General features: G+C 36.3%; 1 protein-coding gene across 1 annotated transcript; it reads right to left on the reverse strand.

The window, feature by feature from the left end:
• Window positions 1–10,564: 10,564 nt before the first annotated feature.
• LOC139853945 (uncharacterized) lies at window positions 10,565–11,023 on the reverse strand. Its single transcript, XM_071843281.1, has one exon. It carries the CDS (start codon window positions 11,021–11,023, stop codon window positions 10,565–10,567), a length of 459 nt encoding a protein of 152 aa, XP_071699382.1.
• Between the last annotated feature and the right edge of the window lie 14,113 nt (window positions 11,024–25,136).

Below are 25,136 nucleotides of genomic sequence, written 5' to 3' on the forward strand. Positions count from 1 at the left end.
GGTGTTTGCCATAAGTAAGTGTAATGAAGAGGACACAGTGAAGTACGCTACGCATACCTTCACAGGTTCTGCGTTAACATGGTGGAATACCTATCTAGAGCAAGTGGGACAAGACGATGCGTACGCACTACCGTGGTCAGCATTCAAGCACTTGATGAACGAGAAGTACCGTCCCAAAACCGAGGTCAATAAGCTCAAGACAGAACTTAGAGGGTTACGAACCCAAGGATTTGATATTACCATGTACGAAAGACGATTCACAGAATTGTGCCTATTGTGTCCGGGAGCATTCGAAGATGAGGAAGAGAAGATCGACGCATTTGTGAAAGGATTACCGGAAAGAATCCAAGAAGATATAAGTTCACACGAGCCCGCCTCCATACAACAGGCATGTAGAATGGCTCACAAACTAGTGAACCAGATTGAAGAAAGAATTAAAGAACAGACTGCTGAAGAGGCCAATGTGAAGCAAGTCAAAAGAAAGTGGGAGGAAAACGGTGATAAGAATCACCAATACAACAAAAACAGCAATTACAACAATAATCGCAACAATTATCCCAACAATCACAACATCAATCGCAACTACAACAAACGGCCCAACAACAACAACAACAACAACAACAACAACAACAACAGCAACTACAACAATCATCCCAACAACAATAATAACCGCAACAACAACAACAATCAGAAGCAGCTATGCCAAAGGTGTGAAAAGTATCACTCGGGGTTCAGCACCAAATTTTGCAACAAGTGTAAAAGAAATGGTCATAGCGCGGCAAAGAGTGAGGTCTACGGACCAGGGGTTAATAGAACGAAAGGAACAAATGGTGTCGGAACGAGTAATGGCGGAGCAAGTAGTGTCGGAGCAAGTTATGCCAATGTAGTTTGTTATAAATGTGGAAAACCGGGCCACATTATTAGAAATTACCCGAACCAGGAGAACACGAATGGACAAGGCCGCGGAAGAGTTTTCAATATTAATGCGACAGAGGCACAGGAAGACCCGGAGCTTGTTACGGGTACGTTTCTTATTGACAATAAATCTGCTTACGTTTTATTTGATTCGGGTGCGGATAGAAGCTATATGAGTAGAGATTTTTGTGCTAAATTAAGTTGTCCATTGACACCTTTGGATAGTAAATTTTTACTCGAATTAGCAAATGGTAAATTAATTTCAGCAGATAATATATGTCGGAATCGAGAAATTAAACTGGTTAGCGAAACATTTAAGATTGATTTGATACCAGTAGAGTTAGGGAGTTTTGATGTGATAATCGGTATGGACTGGTTGAAAGAAGTGAAAGCAGAGATCGTTTGTTACAAAAATGCAATTCGCATTGTACGAGAAGAAGGAGAACCCTTAATGGTGTACGGAGAAAAGGGCAACATGAAGCTACATCTTATTAGTAATTTGAAGGTACAAAAACTAATAAGAAAAGGTTGCTATGCTGTTCTAGCACACGTCGAGAAAGTACAAACTGAAGAAAAGAGCATCAATGATGTTCCCGTCGCAAAAGAATTTCCCGATGTATTTTCGAAAGAATTACCGGGACTACCTCCACATCGATCTGTTGAATTTCAAATAGATCTTGTACCAGGAGCTGTACCAATAGCTCGTGCTCCTTATAGACTCCCACCCAGCGAGATGAAAGAACTGTAAAGCCAACTGCAAGAACTATTAGAACGTGATTTCATTCGACCAAGCACATCACCATGGGGAGCTCCTATTTTGTTTGTCAAGATGGTACATTTAGGTTGTGTATTGACTATAGAGAGTTGAACAAACTTACCATCAAAAACCGTTATCCACTGCTGAGAATTGACGACTTATTTGATCAACTACAAGGCTCTTCGGTTTATTCGAAGATCGATTTACGTTCTGGATATCATCAAATGCGAGTAAAGGAGGATGATATTCCAAAAACTGCTTTTAGGACGCGTTATGGTCATTACGAGTTTATGGTTATGCCGTTTGGATTGACTAACGCACCAGCTGTGTTCATGGACCTTATGAACCGAGTGTGTGGGCCATATCTTGACAAGTTTGTCATTGTTTTCATCGATGACATACTTATTTACTCAAAGAATGATCAAGAGCACGAAGAACATTTGAGAAAAGTGCTAGAAGTATTGAGGAAAGAAAAACTGTACGCTAAGTTTTCAAAGTGTGCATTTTGGTTGGAAGAAGTTCAATTCCTCGGTCACATAGTGAACAAAGAAGGTATCCAGGTGGACCCGGCAAAGATCGAAACCGTTGAAAAGTGGAAAACCCCAAAAACTCCGAAGCATATACGTCAATTTTTAGGATTGGCTGGTTACTACAGAAGATTCATCCAATATTTCTCCAAAATAGCAAAACCCTTGACTGCATTAACGCATAAAGGGAAGAAATTTGAATGGAAGGATGAACAAGAGAAGGTGTTTCAATTATTGAAGAAAAGCTAACTACGGCACCTATATTGTCATTGCCTGAAGGGAATGATGATTTTGTGATTTATTGTGACGCATCAAAGCAAGGTCTCGGTTGTGTATTAATGCAACGGACGAAGTTGATTGCTTATGCGTCTAGACAATTGAAGATTCACGAGCAAAATTATACGACGCATGATTTGGAATTAGGCGCGGTTGTTTTTGCATTAAAGACTTGGAGGCACTACTTATATGGGGTCAAAAGTATTATATATACCGACCACAAAAGTCTTCAACACATATTTAATCAGAAACAACTGAATATGAGGCAGCGTAGGTGGATTGAATTGTTGAATGATTACGACTTTGAGATTCGTTACCACCCGGGGAAGGCAAATGTGGTAGCCGACGCCTTGAGCAGAAAGGACAGAGAACCCATTCGAGTAAAATCTATGAATATAATGATTTACACTAACCTTACTACTCAAATAAAGGAGGCACAACAAGGAGTTTTAAAAGAGGGAAATTTAAAGGATGAAATACCCAAAGGATCGGAGAAGCATCTTAATATTTGGGAAGACGGAACCCGGTATAGGGCTGAAAGAATTTGGGTACCAAAATTTGGAGATATGAGAGAAATGGTACTTAGAGAAGCTCATAAAACCAGATACTCAATACATCCTGGAAAGGGGAAGATGTACAAGGATCTTAAGAAACATTTTTGGTGGCCGGGTATGAAAGCCGATGTTGCTAAATACGTAGGAGAATGTTTGATGTGTTCTAAGGTCAAAGCTGAGCATCAGAAACCATCAGGTCTACTTCAACAACCCGGAATGGAAATGGGAAAACATTACCATGGATTTCATCACTAAATTGCCAAGGACTGCAAGTGGTTTTGATACTATTTGGGTAATAGTTGATCGTCTCACCAAATCAGCACACTTCCTGCCAATAAGAGAAGATGACAAGATGGAGAAGTTAGCACGACTGTATTTGAAGGAAGTCGTCTCCAGACAAGGAATACCAATCTCTATTATCTCTGATAGGGATGGCAGATTTATTTCAAGATTCTGGCAGACATTACAGCAAGCATTAGGAACTCGTCTAGACATGAGTACTGCCTATCATCCACAAACTAATGGGCAGAGCGAAAGGACGATACAAACGCTTGAAGACATGCTACGAGCATGTGTTATTGATTTCGGAAACAGTTGGGATCGACATCTACCATTAGCAGAATTTTCCTACAACAACAGCTACCATTCAAGCATTGAGATGGCGCCGTTTGAAGTACTTTATGGTAGAAAGTGCAGGTCTCCGATTTGTTGGAGTGAAGTGGGGGATAGACAGATTACGGGTCCGGAGATTATACAAGAAACTACCGAGAAGATCATCCAAATTCAACAACGGTTGAAAACCGCCCAAAGTTGATAAAAGAGCTACGCTGACATTAAAAGAAAAGATATAGAATTTGAAATTGGAGAGATGGTCATGCTTAAAGTTGCACCTTGGAAAGGCGTTGTTCGATTTGGTAAACGAGGGAAATTAAATCCAAGGTATATTGGACCATTCAAGATTATTGATCGTGTCGGACCAGTAGCTTACCGACTTGAGTTACCTCAACAAATCGCGGCTGTACATAACACTTTCCACGTCTCGAATTTGAAGAAATGTTTTGCTAAAGAAGATCTCACTATTCCGTTAGATGAAATCCAAATCAACGAAAAACTTCAATTCATCGAAGAACCCGTCGAAATAATGGATCGTGAGGTTAAAAGACTTAAGTAAAACAAGATACCAATTGTTAAGGTTCAATGGAATGCTCATAGAGGACCCGAGTTCACCTGGAAGTGTGAAGATCAGATGAAGAAGAAATACCCTCATTTATTTCCAGAAGATACGTCAACACCTCCAACTGTTTAAAATTTCGGGACGAAATTTATTTAACGGGTAGGTACTGTAGTGACCCGAACTTTTCCATGTTTATATATATATTAAATGAAATTGTTATTTACATGATTAAGTGTTTCCAACATGTTAAGCAATCAAACTTGTTAAGACTTGATTAATTGAAATAGGTTTCATATAGACAATTGACCACCCAAGTTGACCGGTGATTCACGAACGTTAAAACTTGTAAAAACTATACGATGACATATATATGGTTATATATATAGTTAACATGATTTTATTATAAGTATGTATCTCATTAGGTATTTTAACAATGAGTTATATACATAAAAATGAGACTATTAATTTAAGAAACTCGAAAACGATATATATAACGATTATCGTTATAACAACGTCTTACTAGGTACACATGAATCATATTAAGATATTGATACACTTGGTTAATTATGTTAAATGATAAGTAAATATATTATTAAGTGTATTAACAATGAAATACATATGTAAAAATAAGACTACTAACTTAATGATTTCGAAACAAGACAGATATGTAACGATTATCGTTGTAACGACATTTAACTGTATATATATCATACTAAGATATATTATATATCATAATATCTTGATAATATAACAATTTAACATCTCATTTGTTATAATAAACAATGGGTTAACAACATTCAACAAGATCGTTAACCTAAAGGTTTCAAAACAACATTTACATGTAACGACTAACGATGACTTAACGACTCAGTTAAAATGTATATACATGTAGTGTTTTAATATGTATTCATACACTTTTGAAAGAATTCAAGACACTTATCAAAATACTTCTACTTAACAAAAATGCTTACACTTACATCCTCATTCAGTTTCATCAACAATTCTACTCGTATGCACCCGTATTCGTACTCGTACAATACACAGCTTTTAGATGTATGTACTATTGGTATATACACTCCAATGATCAGCTCTTAGCAGCCCATGTGAGTCACCTAACACATGTGGGAACCATTATTTGGCAACTAGCATGAAATATCTCATAAAATTACAAAAATATGAGTAATCATTCATGACTTATTTACATGAAAATAAAATTACATATCCTTTATATCTAATCCATACACCAACGACCAAAAACACCTAAAAACACTTTCATTCTTCAATTTTCTTCATCTAATTGATCTCTCTCAAGTTCTATCTTCAAGTTCTAAGTGTTCTTCATAAATTCTACAAGTTCTAGTTACATAAAATCAAGAATACTTTCAAGTTTGCTAGCTCACTTCCAATCTTGTAAGGTGATCATCCAACCTCAAGAAATCTTTGTTTCTTACAGTAGGTTATCATTTTAATACAAGGTAATAATCATATTCAAACTTTGGTTCAATTTCTATAACTATAACAATTTTATTTCAAGTGATGATCTTACTTGAACTTGTTTTCGTGTCATGATTCTGCTTCAAGAACTTCGAGCCATCCAAGGATCCGTTGAAGCTAGATCCATTTTTCTATTTTCCAGTAGGTTTATCCAAGGAACTTAAGGTAGTAATGATGTTCATAACATCATTCGATTCATACATATAAAGCTATCTTATTCGAAGGTTTAAACTTGTAATCACTAGAACATAGTTTAGTTAATTCTAAACTTGTTCGCAAACAAAAGTTAATCCTTCTAACTTGACTTTTAAAATCAACTAAACACATGTTATATATCTATATGATATGCTAACTTAATGATTTAAAACCTGGAAACATGAAAAACACCGTAAAACCGGATTTACGCCGTCGTAGTAACACCGCGGACTGTTTTTGGTTAGTTAATTAAAAACTATGATAAACTTTGATTTAAAAGTTGTTATTCTGGGAAAATGATTTTTATTATGAACATGAAACTATATCCAAAAATTATGGTTAAACTCAAAGTGGAAGTATGTTTTCTAAAATGGTTATCTAGACGTCGTTCTTTCGACTGAAATGACTACCTTTACAAAAACGACTTGTAACTTATTTTTCCGACTATAAATCTATACTTTTTCTGTTTAGATTTATAAAATAGGTTTCAATATAAAACCATAGCAATTTGATTCACTCAAAACGGATTTAAAATGAAGAAGTTATGGGTAAAACAAGATTGGATAATTTTTTCTCATTTTAGCTACGTGAAAATTGGTAACAAATCTATTCCAACCATAACTTAATCAACTTGTATTGTATATTATGTAATCTTGAAAATTGTATATTATTAATCAACAATGTTTCAACCTATCATGTCGACACATCTATATATATTTCGGAACAACCATAGACACTCTATATGTGAATGTTGGTGTTAGCTATACAGGGTTGAGGTTGATTCCAAAATATATATAGTTTGAGTTGTGATCAATACTGAGATACGTATACACTGGGTCGTGGATTGATTCAAGATAATATTTATCGATTTATTTCTGTACATCTAACTGTGGACAACTAGTTGTAGGTTACTAACGAGGACAGCTGACTTAATAAACTTAAAACATCAAAATATATTAAAAGTGTTGTAAATATATTTTGAACATACTTTGATATATATGTATATATTGTTATAGGTTCGTGAATCAACCAGTGGCCAAGTCTTACTTCCCGACGAAGTAAAAATCTGTGAAAGTGAGTTATAGTCCCATTTTGAAAATCTAATATTTTTGGGATGAGAATACATGCAGGTTTTATAAATGATTTACAAAATAGACACAAGTACGTGAAACTACATTCTATGGTTGAATTATCGAAATCGAATATGCCCCTTTTTATAAAGTCTGGTAATCTAAGAATTAGGGAACAGACACCCTAATTGACGCGAATCCTAAAGATAGATCTATTGGGCCTAACAAACCCCATCCAAAGTACCGGATGCTTTAGTACTTCGAAATTTATATCATATCCGAAGGGTGTCCCAGAATGATGGGGATATTCTTATATATATGCATCTTGTTAATGTCGGTTACCAGGTGTTCACCATATGAATGATTTTTATCTCTATGTATGGGATGTCTATTGAAATATGAAATCTTGTGGTCTATTATTATGATTTGATATATATAGGTTAAACCTATAACTCACCAACATTTTTGTTGACGTTTTAAGCATGTTTATTCTCAGGTGATTATTAAGAGCTTCCGCTGTCGCATACTTAAATAAGGACGAGATTTGGAGTCCATGCTTGTATGATATTGTGTAAAAACTGCATTCAAGAAACTTATTTTGTTGTAACATATTTGTATTGTAAACCATTATGTAATGGTCGTGTGTAAACAGGATATTTTAGATTATCATTATTTGATAATCTACGTAAAGCTTTTTAAACCTTTATTGATGAAATAAAGGTTATGGTTTGTTTTAAAATGAATGCAGTCTTTGAAAAACGTCTCATATAGAGGTCAAAACCTCGCAACGAAATCAATTAATATGGAACGTTTTTAATCAATAAGAACGGGACATTTCAACACGTACTATAACACTACCGGCTCTTTGGTTCACATCATATCAAGCTCGCACATGCTATGGCACTATCGACTCTATGGTTCATACCATAACACACAAATAAATACACTATATACATACACGTATAGTTATTCCACTCACCTTGGAATGCCCGCACAAGTCGTGTATTATGATCTCCGTCCTCATATCTGAGCAAATAGTTTCCTATATCGCACATAGGCACAATATACATATAAATATACATTCTCTAAAAGAGAATCCGTCACAATTATCCCTTAGTCGAGGGATCACACCTTGCTCGCCAAAACCCTCCCATTTAACACCTAATGGACACAAACCAATTACCACTTCGGGTGGTAATTCATACCCAATCTACAAAGTACAATTTAACCCAAATCATACTTGTCACTAAATTGACCAACCTAGGTCCTGACACTAGGTTACTATATAGGTTAGTATTGACCCATATTGCTTTGACCACCTTTGACTTATGTTTAAAACATCAATTTGACCCGAAATCACTTCTCATGCGCGATTACTTCCAAAAATGCCATTTAACACTTAACACACGTATTTAAATATCTATTTGACCAAGACTAGTGTCATTACCAATTTTGACCCATTTCAATTTACCCATTTTGAAACAATTCACAAAAACATCCTTAACCACTAACGACTAGTGAGTAACTTTTCAAAACACCATTTAACACTTGAATCAAACATTTATATGCTTGGTTCATCAAATCTTGACCCATAACTTAGTTTGACACCAAATCAAGGTTAACACCCATTTTGACCAACAAACATGTTCTTATGAACATCTAAATCACCAACACACTTACAATATAGTGATTAACACCCAAACCCATTACAAATCTAGCCAATTTCATCATTAAACCCTAAACCCACAATAATTTGGTCTACTCACACTAACCATACCTAAAACCCCTAAATATCACAATAAATGGGGTTTATAACCCTAACAAGCATAAACCCTAAACACAAACTAGAATCAAACACTACAATTTGGATTAGGGTTTACCTCAAGTACCAGAACGAGCTCTAGTAGCTAGAAACACCAACAAGCACCAAGAACCACTCCAACTTGGGCAAGAATAACCATCTTCATCACCATTTGAAGCTTCCTCTCTCTAAAACTCTCCTCTCTCTCTCTCTAAGATGTTTGGTGGGAGAGAAATGAGTGTGAAATGAGCTCATGATAAGTTGGATCCATTTTGTGGCCAAAAATCCGACTCCAAAGTGAAAGGACCAAAACACCCTCCAAAATCCCCTTAAAAACGATTTCAAGACATCAGTTCTGCCACATTGTCGCGTTTCGCAACAACTGATTGCGTTTCGCGACACCCTAAATGCGAAAAAATCAATTGAAATGCGATGAAGTGATCAGGACTTGGATTTTTAAGGCGTCACGTTTTGACCCAGTTTGTCGTGTTCCGCGACGTACCAAAACGCGACACGTACGCTCCAAACACGATACTTCCAGTTTCCAGCTTCAATTTAAAAGTTCAGGGACCGTGGTTGACAGAATCTGATTCTGATGTAAATTCTGAAAATGCATAAGTGTTAGGTTGACTTTCAGTGACACTTTCTGATGCACACTTTTACTGACACTTTCTGATGACACTTCTGATGTATAAAATTTAGGGTGTTACATCTTGTTGGCTCAATGCTTTTATAATGAATGAATGTAATGTGTCAAAATTATTGAAGTATGAAAGAATTGGAACTGAATGAATTTAATAGAATTTTTTTTTTTACTACATATATGGGTAAACTGATAAAGTTCTTTTTCGACTACTCGAGGAAGAATGTATATTTTTTATTCAGATTACGCAACTTAACCTGACATGAGCGTTTTTGATCATTTCTATGGTCACTCTATATACATGCTTTCATTGAGGTTTGAACTCCAATATACTTCCTACGTTCTGAATCTATTGTCTTATTTTAACTTTGGAGGTCATTTTCTTCCAACTTTGACGTTAAATATTTTGTTTGTATTATATATTATTCAATGAAATTTATATCAGTGGATTGTTTTTGAATATATTTTTAACGGTATAACATTCATCTAATATTATGTAACACATAAACAATAATTTATAAGTCAAAGTTGAAAAAAGACTTCTAAAATTTAAACAGTATAATAGATTTGAGATGGAGGGAATATATGCATGGCCGGATCTGAGGCCGGGCGAGGCGTGCGACCGCACCGGGCATCAAAAATTTAGGGGCATCAAATTTTCACTCCATGATATGTTACTGTATACTACTTTTAGTTATTTTAGTCTTTATAGCAACAAAAAATGTGTTAGAATGAACATATTTTATTTTATTTAAAGATTAAGAAAAAGTTAAAAAAAAAACTCCAGTTTTGTTTTAATGGTGTTGTGATTTTTAGGTATAGTGAAGAAGGCGACTCAAAATATATGGTTAGGAGGTGGCTACGTAGGTGTTTCCAGGATGTTTTATTATTCTTTTAATAGAGACTCCTACAATTATTTCTGTATTACATATTGATCCTTGCACTTTATCTTTTTGTTACTAAAAGATTAGTGGATTATTCTTTACATATCATTCACTTTTCATAAAAAAAAATTTCTAGTTAATTTTTTTTGAAAGGCAAATATATTTATTACTCAAAACTCGTCACAATTACAAGTAGTTTCCGCAAAGGCTATAAGCATAAAGATACCGAGATAGAATCCTATGCTATTTGGTAAAATGTAATACACACATAAGGTTACATTATCAAAGATTTTGGATTATGCAACCACTCATGCCATTCGATCTTTCTCTCTTTACATCGCTTCGCAATCCAATCATAGCTTAGCACTTGAATCTCGTTCAACGCAACCGGTGGTCCCCAACTTGTATTCTTGAAAACCTTATGGTTCCTATTCTTCCATATAAGATAGCAACAAGTCCATTCCACCGCTTGCCAAATTTTATTGCCTAAATCGGAACATTGGACATGATAAAGACTAGGAAGAAGACTTCCAAAAGAAGGTATACCCGAATCAAACCCCCACCATGATCGAACTTTCTCCCAAATGATACTAGCATGCTTGCACTCAAGTAAGGAATGTTTGACCGTTTCTAAATGGTCATCACAAAGTGGACAACGAACCGAGTGTAGATCAATGCCCCTCTTGTCAAGTTCCAACAAGACGAGTAATCTTTCTCGCTTAGCCCTCCACATGAATACCCCCACTTTTTTTTGGCACAAGGTTGTTTTTCATAGTAGTTAAAGGTTGTGCCTTTGTTGAATTGTCACTTGAAAGATACGACTTTTCCATAATAGCCGTTGTTAACTTTTTTGTAGAGAATTTCCCACACCCGCTTAGCTTCCAAAACCAAAAATCTTCTTTTCCTGGATCCATTACCAACGTAGCAAGTAATGCCTCCAAGTCTTCCAATTCACCTATAGTTCGACCCGAAATCACCCGTACCCATTCCTACTTGAATTCCACTTATTGATTTACCCATGAGATTCGATCCGCCACTGTCGCGATGTACCAACCTTTTGAAAGTCTCCTTGAGTGGTTTATCACTAATCCATGTGTCTTCCCAAAATCTAGTATTGTACCCGTTCCCGATCATCTTCGCGAAGGACTTGGTGAAGTCCACACCTGATTTGTCAATCTCAAAACCTGCTTTAATAATATTGCTCCAAGTAGAGTTAGATCATAAACGTGAATCATTCCCACCCAAATTTAAAAATCCCATTCCCTATAAATACTTTTGATAACATTAACCCACAAGGAAGTGGTTTCGGTATGAAACCTCCACCGCCACTTGCCAATTAATGCGAGGTTTTTAAAATCAAGAGAGCCCACATTAAGTCCACCATGCGCCCGAGGTCGGATGACCTCATCCCACTTTACCCACGAGATTTTTCCCTTGTTTCCCTCCCCACCCCAAAAGAACTTACGTCTTACACACTCAAGTTTTTTAAGCACACTAGACGAGGCACGAAAGAGCGAGAAATAGTACAACTGTAAACTATTGAGAACCGAATTCACGAGTGTTAAATCTCCACCAAAAGACATCGGACGTGCTTTCCAATCCGAAAGTATTTTTTTCAAAATTTTCAATTACCTGTTTCCAACAAGAAGATTTTTTCATCTTTGAACCAATCGGTAACCAGAGATAGATGAACGGAAAAGTGCTAACTTTACAACCAAATAAGCAAGCGATCTCATCAAATTCTTTATTGTCAACATTCACACCAAATAAATTACTCTTGAAATAGTTGAATTTCAACCCGGAACAAAGTTCGAAGCATTTAAGAAGTTTCATTATGTTGTGAAAGTTCTCCAAACTCCAAGTACCAAAGAAGATAGTGTCGTCCGCATATTGTAGATGAGAGATACGTACTTTGTTAGAGCCAATTTCCACTCCACAAAATAGATTCTTCGACACCGCCACCTTTGCAAGCCAATTGAGACCTTCCACCGCAATAATGAAAAGGAAAGGTGATAAGGGATCACCTTGCCTTACCCCACATTCAAGATTAAACTCATTAGTCAGAGATCCATTAACAAGTATGGAGATTGAAGCCGATTTTAAACACGATGAGATCCAACCCCTCCATTTAAATCCAAACCCCATGAACCCCATCATATCATCAAGAAACCCCCAGTTAAGGCTATCAAAAGCCTTTTCAAAATCTACTTTGAACACCATGCTTTTGACATGATTAGCCTTTAGAAATTCAAGAGATTCATTCGCGATAAGAACGCCATCAATAATATTCCTTCCTTTTATAAAAGCGCTTTGCTCACAACCAACAAGATGGGGAATTACCTTCTTAAGCCGATTCGAGAGTAGCTTTACAATGATCTTGTAGTAACTCCCAATTAGACTAATGGGCCTATACTCATGTAGGTTAATCGGGTTCGACTTCTTTGGTACTAAAGTGATGAAGGACGAGTTACACCCCTTATATATGACTCCGGTTTCCCAAAAATTGTTGATCGCCATAACCAAATCATCGCGCACTATGGACTAGAACTTTTTTAAAAATTGCATGTTAAAACCATCCGGGCCCGATGCTTTGTTGCTCGCACAATCATTTAACGCATCCCAACTTTCATCAACATTAAACCTTGTATCTAACACCTGTGATTCGCAAGTTGACAGTCTAAATAAGCCATTAGGTGCACTATCAGCATGATAATATCCTGGTATTCTGTATGAAAGGCTATGATAACAGCTGGCCCATCAGGCCCACTCGATCTGCACACCCTCCTAGCATTTTGTTGGGCTAAGAAACCTTGGGCTTGCACATTCGGTCTGTTAACAGTTGGGGAATACACAAGACGAGGGGAAACAGATCCTGAAGCCGAAAATATATTGCTGAAATAATCAAAAACAGCAGCTTTTACCACCACTGGATCCTCATGCCAAACCCCGTTAATATTCAAACCCCAAAGATTGCATTTGTTATATTTCCTTCGAATTGTTGCATGAAAAAATTTGGAGTTTTCATCCCCATCTAATGTCCATTTAATCCTAGCCTTTTGTCTCAACATGTTCGCCTTAATATTTTCCTTTTCGCACCATCGACGTCTACACTCTAACCACGTTGCACGATCCGACTCACTTAGAACATTATCTTCCACTTTTAATTCCCAATCTAACGCTTCTTTTTGCAAAATCTTTATTTCTTCCTCAAGCCCCCCAAAGTTTGTTTTACTCCACCCCTTTAAAGCCAACTTCACATTTTTTAATCTATCTCTAAATTTACAATCTAATTTATTTCCCCGAATTGGTTGACCCCAAGCCTCCATGATGACTTTATCGATGTCTTCACAATTAAACCATTCATCAAATACTTTGAAGGGTTTCAGACCGTAATCAATCACTTTGTCTCTAAGAATCAAGGGGCAATGGTCCGAGAGATGATGGTCAAGAGCAATAACGAAAAGGTCATCCCATAAACAAAGGAACATATCCGTACATAAAAACCTATCAAGCTTGCTAAACTTCAAACCATCATCGCTTATTCTAGTGAACTTTCTCCCACTAATGGAGATATCGATCAAATTGTTCCTCATAACAAACTCATTAAATTTATCGGCTCTACTTTGATGAAGTTGAGAGTTGAGACGATCCGAGGATTCTCTAACTTCATTAAAATCACCACATATTAGCCATGCCGTGTCAATACTACTTACAAGACCATTCAAAGAATCCCACATCACTTTCTTACATCTATCACTATGCGGACCGTACACATTAACAATAATCGACTCTTCGCCCGACACCTTACATTTGCCTCTAATAGCTAAGAAGTAATCCCCCCCCCCGTAGCATCACTTATTTCAAACTTCGAGGTATCTCGAATAACAAGAAGCCCCCCGGATTTTCCAACAACCTCCTTTTGAACGAAACCATAATTTGAATCCCCCCACAATCTATATACCCAACTTTCAGCCAAGGTTTTACATTTAGTTTCCTGAAATACCGCAATGCATGGCCTTTCTGAAGCACAAATTTTTTGCACCCACCCAAATTTACCCTTAACCGCAAAGCCCCGAACATTTAAGGAGATGATCTTCATTATCAACAAAAGAAACACGACAAGATAAGGAAAAAGAAGGACTTACAATGGATTGGAGGTAGGTCACCTCAATCCGATTTATTCACCATACTCTTTCAATTCTTCACTATTAATCGATCTCTGCATATCCCCAAATTTATCTTTCGAGCATGCCTCATATTTCCTTGTTTGTTTGATTTTCAAGTTGGACTTTCTACCGCAAGTTTTACATCTATATTTTCTCAATTTTCCACACTTGGGAATAGATCTTGCCATATTTTGAACCTCATAATCCTTGATGCCTCCATACACTTATCCATTGCCATCCAATAACACGACGTACAATTGGAAAATACGTTGGTTTTAGAACTGCATTTGCTGGAGTTGAAAGAATCATTATCACGACTTTTATTAGTCCCAATGTTATCCCCATGTTCGACAGGAGCAGATCCATTGCGAGACTTATCACAAGAAATATTCACAGGCCCTGCATCTTTAGATCTAGATCCATTACCAGGCCCAAACATAGGTTGCATAACAGGCTGTCCAACAGAATATTCTGTAGGCCCATTTTCTTTTGAGCCTGATCTGCTAGCCGGTTCTGAATCTAAGTGTGTTTCAAGCCCAATGTCACCGTAATTCTCAAGCCCAATATCTTTAGAGTTCTGCCCATTACTAGCTGGCTTTGCCATATTACCTTCTTTACTTTTTTCCTTCACAATACACGCCATATTATTGTCCACTAGTGCTCTTCCATCTGTACTCAATTTATTGACTGCCCTTTTGGAAGGTGAGTGGCCCACCTTAGAACTAGGGTACTGATAGTGCTCTAAATGAACATATATTTACCATCAATATCCTTCCAATATGTAAAGCTTTTAGTTGCAATTGTTCTATTTTTATGTAATATTCGTTTAAATAAATAAGTGTGAAGACAAAAGAAGAAAACGACGATTTAAAGATGCAAATGACCAAAAAGCTCAAATGAACAAGATATAATTCAAGTGGTTCCATTTAATGATAAGAAACGCCTAAAAATGACAAGAGTACGAACTGCGGAATGCAAAGTACAAGATATCTCCACGTACGAAAGGACGTTCGAAAATTCGGAACCGGTACTTGAGCCAACTATCAACGCGCGACGCAACGGACTTAAAATTACAAGTCAACTATGCACAAGAATATAATATAATATATATATAATTAATATAAATTATATATATTATATATATTTAAATAAAACGTCGAAAAACTAGAAAACAAAGTGATTGAGCTGGATCCAGCTGGCCACGCGATCGCATGGCCTGGCTGCCTTATTCCCATGCGATCGTATGGCAGGGAAATGGTGGCCAGGTCCTATAAAAGCCAGCGAATTCGATGAGTTTTTAACATCTTTTTCTTTTCCTTCTCTGTAACGAAAACATATATATATATATATATATATTTATAATATTAAGTTTAAATTAAGTTTAATAATAACTGGGTTAATGTAAAAAATGTTTTAAGGTTTTGTAAGTCGAAATTCTGTCCATGCAACGCTACGCAATTAATCACCACTGTAAGCTATGTTCTTCCTTTTTAATTTAATGTCTCGTAACTAAGTTATTATTATGCTTATTTGAGCCAAAGTAATCGTGATGTTAGACTAAATATTAAGACGGGGTTATTAGATTTTGTGATGACCCGAAAAATTTCGACTAATTTAAACCAATTCTCTATATGATTTAATATTATGTAAACCGGTATATATACACACACACACACACACACATATATATATATATATATATATATATATATATATATATATATATATATATATATATATATATATATATATATATATATATATATATATATATATATATATTATAAGATGTACAAGTAAAACACTAATTGCTACCGTAAAAACGACTTTGCTACAGTAAAACACTATTTGCTACAGTAAAAATGACTTTGCTACATTAAAACACTATTTGCTACAGTGAAAACGACTTTGCTACAGTAGCTACAGTGAAAACGACTTTGCTACAGTAAATTGCTACAGTGAAAACGACTGCTACAGTAAAACACTATTTGATGTCGACGAACTAGCAAACAAAAACGGATAAGGCGGCCATGCGATCGCATGGCAAAAACACTGAAAACTCATGCGATCGCATGAGCTACAGTAAATGGAAAAGTAATATAAATATGCCAGTTTGCTCGACGAGTTTTACTTAAAAATTTCTTCTCTGTAATCAATATTTATATTTAAATTATAATTATAATTTTAAATTTAAGTTTAATAATAATAAGGTACATACGAGGGTGTATTTAATTCAAGTTTTAAACCGCTTTAAGCTAAGGAAATATTGGGTATTGTTCGGGGTATTATTCTTGAATCCAAGGCCAACCATACAGTCGTCTACCATCATTACGTCTACGTAATTTGCCTACAATATTGAGTCTCAATATTGAACTGTGAGTTTATAGTCTCCCTTTTTAAATACTTTAAATATTTTTGGGCTGAGAATAAATGCAATTTATTTTAAATGCCATAAGACACAAGTACATACTAAATTCTACACTGAGTTAAACCGAAAATCCCTTAGCTTTGGTAACTAGTAGCTGCCAGTACATAGGATATGGACTGGTGGGCGCGAATAATTGTATATGGATCCATAGGGCTTGACATCCCCGTCCGAGCTAGAGTGCTGGCCTTTTAACGGACGTATGTTATTTGAGTTTATGACATGTTGGTTTGCGTGTATTAAAACGAATGGGGTAATTATCATTATAGCGTTAAGTTTAGCTACCAGGGTGCTCTGTTACGTAGAATCTATTGATAAAGTTTTGATGAAATCTTGTGGTCTATCTTTATATACTTATGACTCGAGCAATTAAACCTATAACTCACCAACATTCGTGTTGACTTTTTAGCATGTTTTATTCTCAGGTCCTTAGACTACTTTCGCTTTGATGTGCTTGTTGCCTGCATGGAGTCTCTCATGCTTTGTACAAAGTTTATTGCATTCAAAATAAAACTGCGTTGTGTAATAAATAATTGGACTGTGATGTTAACCTGTAAATTAAAGACTTATGTATTTTGGAGTTTTGCTTATACCTAAGCACTCGCCCACATGTTTATAACTTTCTATGTTTAGAAAGTCACTTATTTTAATGAATGCAATATTTTATCAAAACGTATCATATAGAGGTCAAAACCTCACTGTGGAATCAATGATTAACGTACCGCGTCAATAGCAATTTTGACGGGTCGTTACAGTTGGTATCCGAGCTTGAGGTTTTAGAGAACCAGAATTTGCATTAATGTGTTTAAATGGTAATTGTTAGTATGCATTAGTGAGTCTGGACTATGACCATATCTGTTTTTACCGATTTTTGCTTATCATTTTGTCAAAAACATTATATGTGATATATTTATATACTAACGTAATTGTTGTTTCAATTACGTGATAGATGACTTCTTCTAATCCTATAATTTTGTACGACTCGGAATCAGACACTGAATCTATTCTATCCACAACTGAAAAGAGCGTTCCAATACATATTAAAGAAGAAATTGTGTTAGCTGGGGAATCTCAACTTCAGGTTAACCCAGAGGAGGTCCTAGCTCCACCCAGCTCTAGTTTTCCAGAGCCACAGTATCATTGGCATGGACCCATGATCCCTGGAGTAAACGAGGATCGTCCATTTCTAAACGAACATGGACATTGGGCCAGAAACACCGCCGACGGGCGGGTTGTGCCGATTACGCCTGGCAGATTTCGGTTCATGACCACCGGTACATATTCTCGTACACACGATTCAGACAGTTCGTCATCATATTCTCCTACACATGACTCAGACATTTCATTATCAGAAGAGATCAGTGAGGAAGAGGATTTCCCTAATGAAATAAAAGAAGTCACTAACGATAAATTCCAACTTGCTATAGATATTAAAAACACCCACAATAATAAAATGTCCTTAATTATTAAAAAGGAACAGGACCATTCGATCTGTAACCACCCTTATTATATTAAACCCACTGAGGCAACGGGTACCTCAAAACCCCAACCAAAAATTAAATACACTGCTAGAATGTCTGTCGGACCATGCACACACAAACAATTGGCAGAGAGAACCAAATGGGAAGAAGTTTCTGATAGTTCTGAATAAACGACCTCGCAACCATAAATCTTTCATGCGCTATTCTATTGCTTATGTGTGCTACTCTATCTTGTTATGTAAAATAAGCATATGTAAAATATCGGTATTGTATGGTATTGTATTATTTTGGTTTATTAATAATAAATGCATGGAATGATTATTTGTATTATTACTACTTCTTATTATTATTACATAATAATGTAGTAACTCGCTATAATTTTTCATAGTGGAATATTATTAGGATTTTAGTAGTTAATTCCTTGTACTAGCTATTATGTATGAACTTAACGGGTAGGTAATACCCTAGAAATAATTATAAAATGCTAATAAGAAGAAAATGCTTTTATAATAATTGGTTCATATTATTAATATGCTACGATTAACTATTGACAACTCATTTTACCTATAATATTCTATATGATTAAATTATCTCTATTGTATTTATTGAAGAAACATGTCTCAAATGTCGGATGCTGAGTTTGAGGAACTAGTCGAGAAACGTGTGAATGAAAGAATTGCTGCAGCTGAGGTAGAAAAAGCAACAGCCGAAGCAGCAGCCAAAGCAGCAGCCGTAAACACAAACTCACGAAACGGATGCTCATACAAAACTTTTCAAGGATGCAAACCACAGACGTTTAGTGGAACCGAGGGACCAGTCGGTCTAACCCGATGGTTTGAAAAGATGGAGTCCGTTTTCAAAATCAGTAATTGTGTAGATGGAGAAAAGTCAAAGTATGCTTCGTGCACGTTGCAAGACAGTGCACTTACTTGGTGGAACAATTATGCTAAAGCAGAAGGAGTAGATACGGCATATGATATCTCTTGGGAAGAACTGAAAAAGATGCTAATCGAGGAGTACTGTCCTCTAAACGAGATCAGAAAAATGGAATCTGAGGTACGTAATCTGAAGGTTTTCGGCGTGAATCTCAATAACTATGAAAAGCGTTTCATAGAACTAGCCTTATTGTGTCTCGAATTGGTGCCAAACGAGAAACGAAAGATAGAAATGTATATTGACGGTTTATCGATCAATATCAAAGGAAATGTTACATCGTCCAAATCGAATACGATGCAGGAAGCCATGACAATGGCAAACTAACTCATAGACCAGATCACAGAGAGTTCGATTAAGGCACCAATTATTGAAGTCAAGACAACTGAAGGAAAGAGGAAATGGGAAGACTATAAGGGCAAAAGTACTCACCTGAAGAAACAAGAAACTTTTAAAGGTAAACAAGATGGGGTAACTGCAAGTCCAAACCATAAGGGACCCCATCCGTTCTGCAAAAGATGTTACACACATCATGCAGGTTATTGCCAAGTGGTCTGTGATAAGTGCAACAAGAAAGGACATGTGGCGAAAGATTATTATGCCACTGTTTCTGAAGTAAAGACAAAACCGACCGATGTCAAGAAATGTTTTGGATGCGAGAAGTCTGGTCACTTTATAAATCAATGCCCTGATAAGGAGAAGAACAAAGAACCCCCAAGTGGGAGGGCATTTAATGTTAGTACTAGTGAAGCACGTGAGGATCCTAATCTTGTCACGGGTACGTTTACCGTTAATAATTAACTAGCTTCTATTATGTTTGATACGGGTGCTGATAGAAGTTATATGTGTAAAGACTTTAGTTCTAAACAAAAATGTGCATCATTGCCTCTAGACGATAAATATACTATTGAATTAGCTAATGGTAAACTGATAAAAGCCGATAAAATTTGCCATGGTTGCGAAATAAATCTCGCTGGTGAAACCTTCAAAATCGATTTGATACCCGTAGAATTAGGAAGTTTTGACGTAATCGTTGGCATGGACTGGATGTCCAAAACAAGAGCGGAAGTTGTTTGCGCTGAGAAAGCAATCCGCATCCCTCGTAAGGATGAAACGTCATTAATAATTTATGGGGAGAAGAGCAACTCAAAGCTGAACTTTATCAGCTGTATGAAGGCCCAAAAACTTATAAGAAAAGGTTGTTATGCTATTCTGGCACACGTAAAGAAGATCGATACTGAAGAAAGAAGCATTGATGACATGCCGGTTGTAAGAGAATATCCCGGAGTATTTTCAGAAGAATTACCGGGGCTACCTCCACACAGATGTGTAGAATTCCAGATTGATCTCGTACCAGGAGCCGCACCTGTAGCCCGATCCCCATATAGACTTGCACCTTCAGAAATGCAAGAATTACAAGACCAGTTGCAAGAATTATCGGACCGTGGATTTATTCGTCCCAGTTATTCACCTTGGGGTGCTCCTTTTCTGTTCATCAAGAAGAAGGATGGATCTATGAGAATGTGCATAGATTACCGAGAATTAAACAAATTAACGATCAAGAATCAGTACCCATTACCTAGGATTGATGATTTGTTTAATCAATTACAAGGATCAAGTATTTATTCCAAGATTGATCTACACTCTGGATATCATCAGCTGAGAATGAAGGAAGAAGATGTTCCTAAAACCGCGTTCAGAACCCGTTACGGTCACTATGAGTTTCTAGTCATGCCTTTTGGATTAACTAATGCTCCAACAGTATTCATGGATCTAATGAATCACATCTGTAAACCGTATTTAGACAAATTTGTCATTGTTTTTATCGACGACATATTGATTTACTCGAAGAACAAGGAAGAACATGAGCAACACTTAAGACTGGTACTAGAGATACTCAAGAAAGAAGAATTGTACGCAAAATTTTCGAAGTGTGATTTCTGGTTACAAGAAGTACAATTTTTGGGCCATGTTGTCAGTAAACATGGAATTAAAGTTGACCCTGCCAAGATCGAAGCCATTAGTAAATGGGAAACACCGAAGACTCCAACACAAATCCGCCAACTCTTAGGTCTTGCTGGTTACTACCGAAAATTCATTCAAGATTTCTCTAGAATCGCCAAACCCTTAACTGCATTGACTCAAAAGGGAAAGAAGTATGATCGGTCTACGGAACAGGAATCCTCATTCCAGTTATTAAAGAAAAAATTAACGTCTGCACCCATTTTGTCATTACCGGAAGGAAATGATGATTTCGTGATCTATTGTGATGTTTCGCACCAAGGTTTAGGATGTGTATTAATGCAACACACAAAAGTTATCGCATATGCCTCATGACAACTAAAAATTCATGAAAAGAACTATACGACGTACGATTTGGAACTTGGAGCAGTAGTCTTTGCACTCAAAATATGGAGACACTATCTATATGGCACCAAGTGTACAGTGTACACCGACCATAAGAGTCTTCAACATATTTTTGATCAAAAACAACTAAATCTGAGGCAACGTCGCTGGGTAGAGTTGTTAAACGATTACGATTGTGAAATCCGTTACCACCCCGGAAGGGCTAATGTTGTAGCTGATGCCCTAAGTCGGAAAGAAAGAGTAAAACCTCTTAGGTTCCGAGCTTTGAATATTACAATTCGTACCGATCTCACAAAACAAATTTAAGTAGCACAGTTAGAAGCTTTAAAAGAAGAAAATGGAAAAGGCGAAATGAGCAAATGATTAGAAAAACAGCTTGAAGTAAAAGCCGATGGAACCCTGTATTTTGCTGGTAGGATATGGGTACCAAAACATGGTAACCTAAGGCAACTAGTACTGGATGAAGCACATAAAATGAGATACTCAATTCACCCAAGAAACGGGAAAATGTACCACGATCTCAAGAAGTTCTATTGGTGGCCTAATATGAAGACAGAAATTGCTACTTATGTAAGCAAATGTTTGACATCTGCGAAGGTCAAAGCTGAGCACCAAAAGCCGTCAGGATTACTGCAACAACCAGAAATTCCGCAGTGGAAATGGGAAAGAATAACCATGGATTTCATTACGAAATTGCTAAGGACTGTAAGTAGTCATGATACTATTTGGGTGATAGTTGATCGTCTAACTAAATCAGCTCACTTCCTACCAATAAAGGAGACAGACAGTATGGAGAGATTAGCACGCCTATATTTGAAGGAAGTAGTTTCCAGGCATGGTGTACCTATCTCCATCATATCTGATCACGACACCTGATTCACATCACATTTTTGGCAGTCATTACAAAAAGCATTGGGAACTCGATTAGATATGAGCACCGCTTATCACCCACAGACAGATGGTCAAAGTGAAAGAACAATACAAACATTGGAAGACATGTTACGGGCATGCGTGATTGACTTTGGAACCAGTTGGGATCGACACTTACCATTGGCAGAATTTTCATACAATAACAGCTATCATACGAGCATCAACGCAGCGCCATTTGAAGCACTTTATGGTAGAAAGTGCAGATCTCCTATCTGTTGGAGTGAAGTAGGAGAAATATAACTTACTGGACCAGAAATTATTCATGAAACCACCGAAAAGATCATTCAAATACAACAGCGATTGAAAACTTCCATGAGTCACCAAAAGAGTTATGCTGATGTAAGAAGAAAACCGCTAGAATTTCAAGTGGGCGACAAAGTCATGTTGAAAGTGTCACCCTGGAAAGGCGTTGTATGATTCGATAAATGAGGAAAGCTAAGTCCTAGGTACGTAGGACCCTTTGAAATCACCGAAAGAATTGGAGCAGTTGCTTATCGATTAAAGCTACCGCAAGAACTTAGTAGTGTTCATGACACCTTTTACGTGTCAAATTTAAAGAAATGTTTAGCTGAAGAGGATGTCGTAATTCCTCTTGACGAAATACGAATCAATGATAAACTCCATTTTATCGAAGAACCTGTTGAAATCATGGACCGTGAGGTCAAACAATTAAAACAAAGCAAAATACCGATAGTTAGGGTTCGTTGGAACGCTAGATGAGGACCCGAGTTTACTTGGGAACGTGAGGATCAAATGAAGCAAAAGTATCCACATTTGTTCACTGATATCGCTCATAAAACAGGTACTACTCAAAATTTCGGGACGAAATTTTCTTTAACGGAGAGGTTATGTGATGACCCGGAAAATTTTGACTAATTTAAACCAATTCTCTATATGATTTAATATTATGTAAACCGGTATATATATATATATATATATATATATATATATATATATATATATATATATATATATATATATATTATAAGATGTACAAGTAAAACACTAATTGCTACCGTAAAAACGACTTTGCTACAGTAAAAACGACTTTGCTACAATAAAACACTATTTGCTACAGTGAAAACGACTTTGCAACAGTAGCTACATTGAAAACGACTTTGCTACAGTGAATTGCTATAGTGAAAACGACTTTGCTACAGTAAAACACTATTTGATGTCGACGAACTAGCAAACAAAAATGGATAAGGCGGCCATGCGATCGCATGGCAAAAACACTGAAAACTCATGTGATCGCATGAGCTACAGTAAATGGAAAAGTAATATAAATATGCCAGTTTGCTCGACGAGTTTTACTTAAAAATTTCTTCTCTGTAATCAATATTTATATTTAAATTATAATTATAATTTTAAATTTAAGTTTAATAATAATAAGGTACATACGAGGGTGTATTTCATTCGAGTTTCAAACTGCTTTAAACTAAGGAAATATTGGGTATTGTTCGGGGTATTGTTCTTGAATCCAAGGCCAACTATACAGTCGTCTACCATCATTACGTCTACGCAATTTGCCTACAATATTGAGTCTCAATATTGAATTGTGAGTTTATAGTCTCCCTTTTTAAATACTTTAAATATTTTTGGGGTGACAATACATGCAATTTATTTTAAACGCAATAAGACACAAGTACATACTAAATTCTACACTGAGTTAAACCGAAAATCCCTTAGCTTTGGTAACTAGTAGCTGCCAGTACATAGGATATGGACTGGTGGGCGTGAATAATTGTATATGGATCCATAGGGCTTGACATCCCCGTTCGAGCTAGAGCGCTAGCCTTTTAACGGACGTATGTTATTTGAGTTTATGACACATTGGTTTGCGTGTATTAAAATGAATGGGGTAATTATCATTATAGCGTTAAGTTTAGTTACCAGAGTGCTCTGTTACGTAGAATCTATTGATAAAGTTTTGATGAAATCTTGTGGTCTATCTTTATATACTTATGACTCGAGCAATTAAACCTATAACTCACCAACATTCGTGTTGACTTTTTAGCATGTTTTATTCTCAGGTCCTTAGACTGCTTTCGCTGTGATGTGCTTGTTGCCTGCATGGAGTCTCTCATGCTTTGTACAAAGTTTATTGCATTCAAAATAAAACTGCGTTGTGTAATAAATAATTGGACTGTGATGTCAACCTGTAAACTAAAGACTTATGTATTTTGGGGTTCTGCTTATACCTAAGCACTCGCCCACATGTTTATAACCTTCTATGTTTAGAAAGTCACTTATTTTAATGAATGCAATATTTTATCAAAACGTATCATATAGAGGTCAAAACCTCACTGTGGAATCAATGATTAACGTGCCGCGTCAATAGCGATTTTGACGGGTTCTTACAGATTTTGTACCATAATTAAGGTTTGGACAAAAGACCGATACTTGTGGACATTGGACTATTGACTATTAATAGATATGGGGTATTGTCTAATCGAATGACAACTCATTAGAATCTGTCGAACCTATCTTCAAATTAGTTAATCTAATAATTATTAAAATGATTATGTATGTTCTATTTAGTGA

The sequence above is a fragment of the Rutidosis leptorrhynchoides genome, chromosome 6, assembly GCF_046630445.1.
Source record: "Rutidosis leptorrhynchoides isolate AG116_Rl617_1_P2 chromosome 6, CSIRO_AGI_Rlap_v1, whole genome shotgun sequence".
Lineage (NCBI taxonomy): Eukaryota > Viridiplantae > Streptophyta > Magnoliopsida > Asterales > Asteraceae > Rutidosis > Rutidosis leptorrhynchoides.

Bases quoted from the DNA above. Each gene is read 5' to 3' on its own strand.
- LOC139853945 (XM_071843281.1), bottom strand. From the start codon at position 11,023: ATGTGGAGGGCTAAGCGAGAAAGATTACTCGTCTTGTTGGAACTTGAC.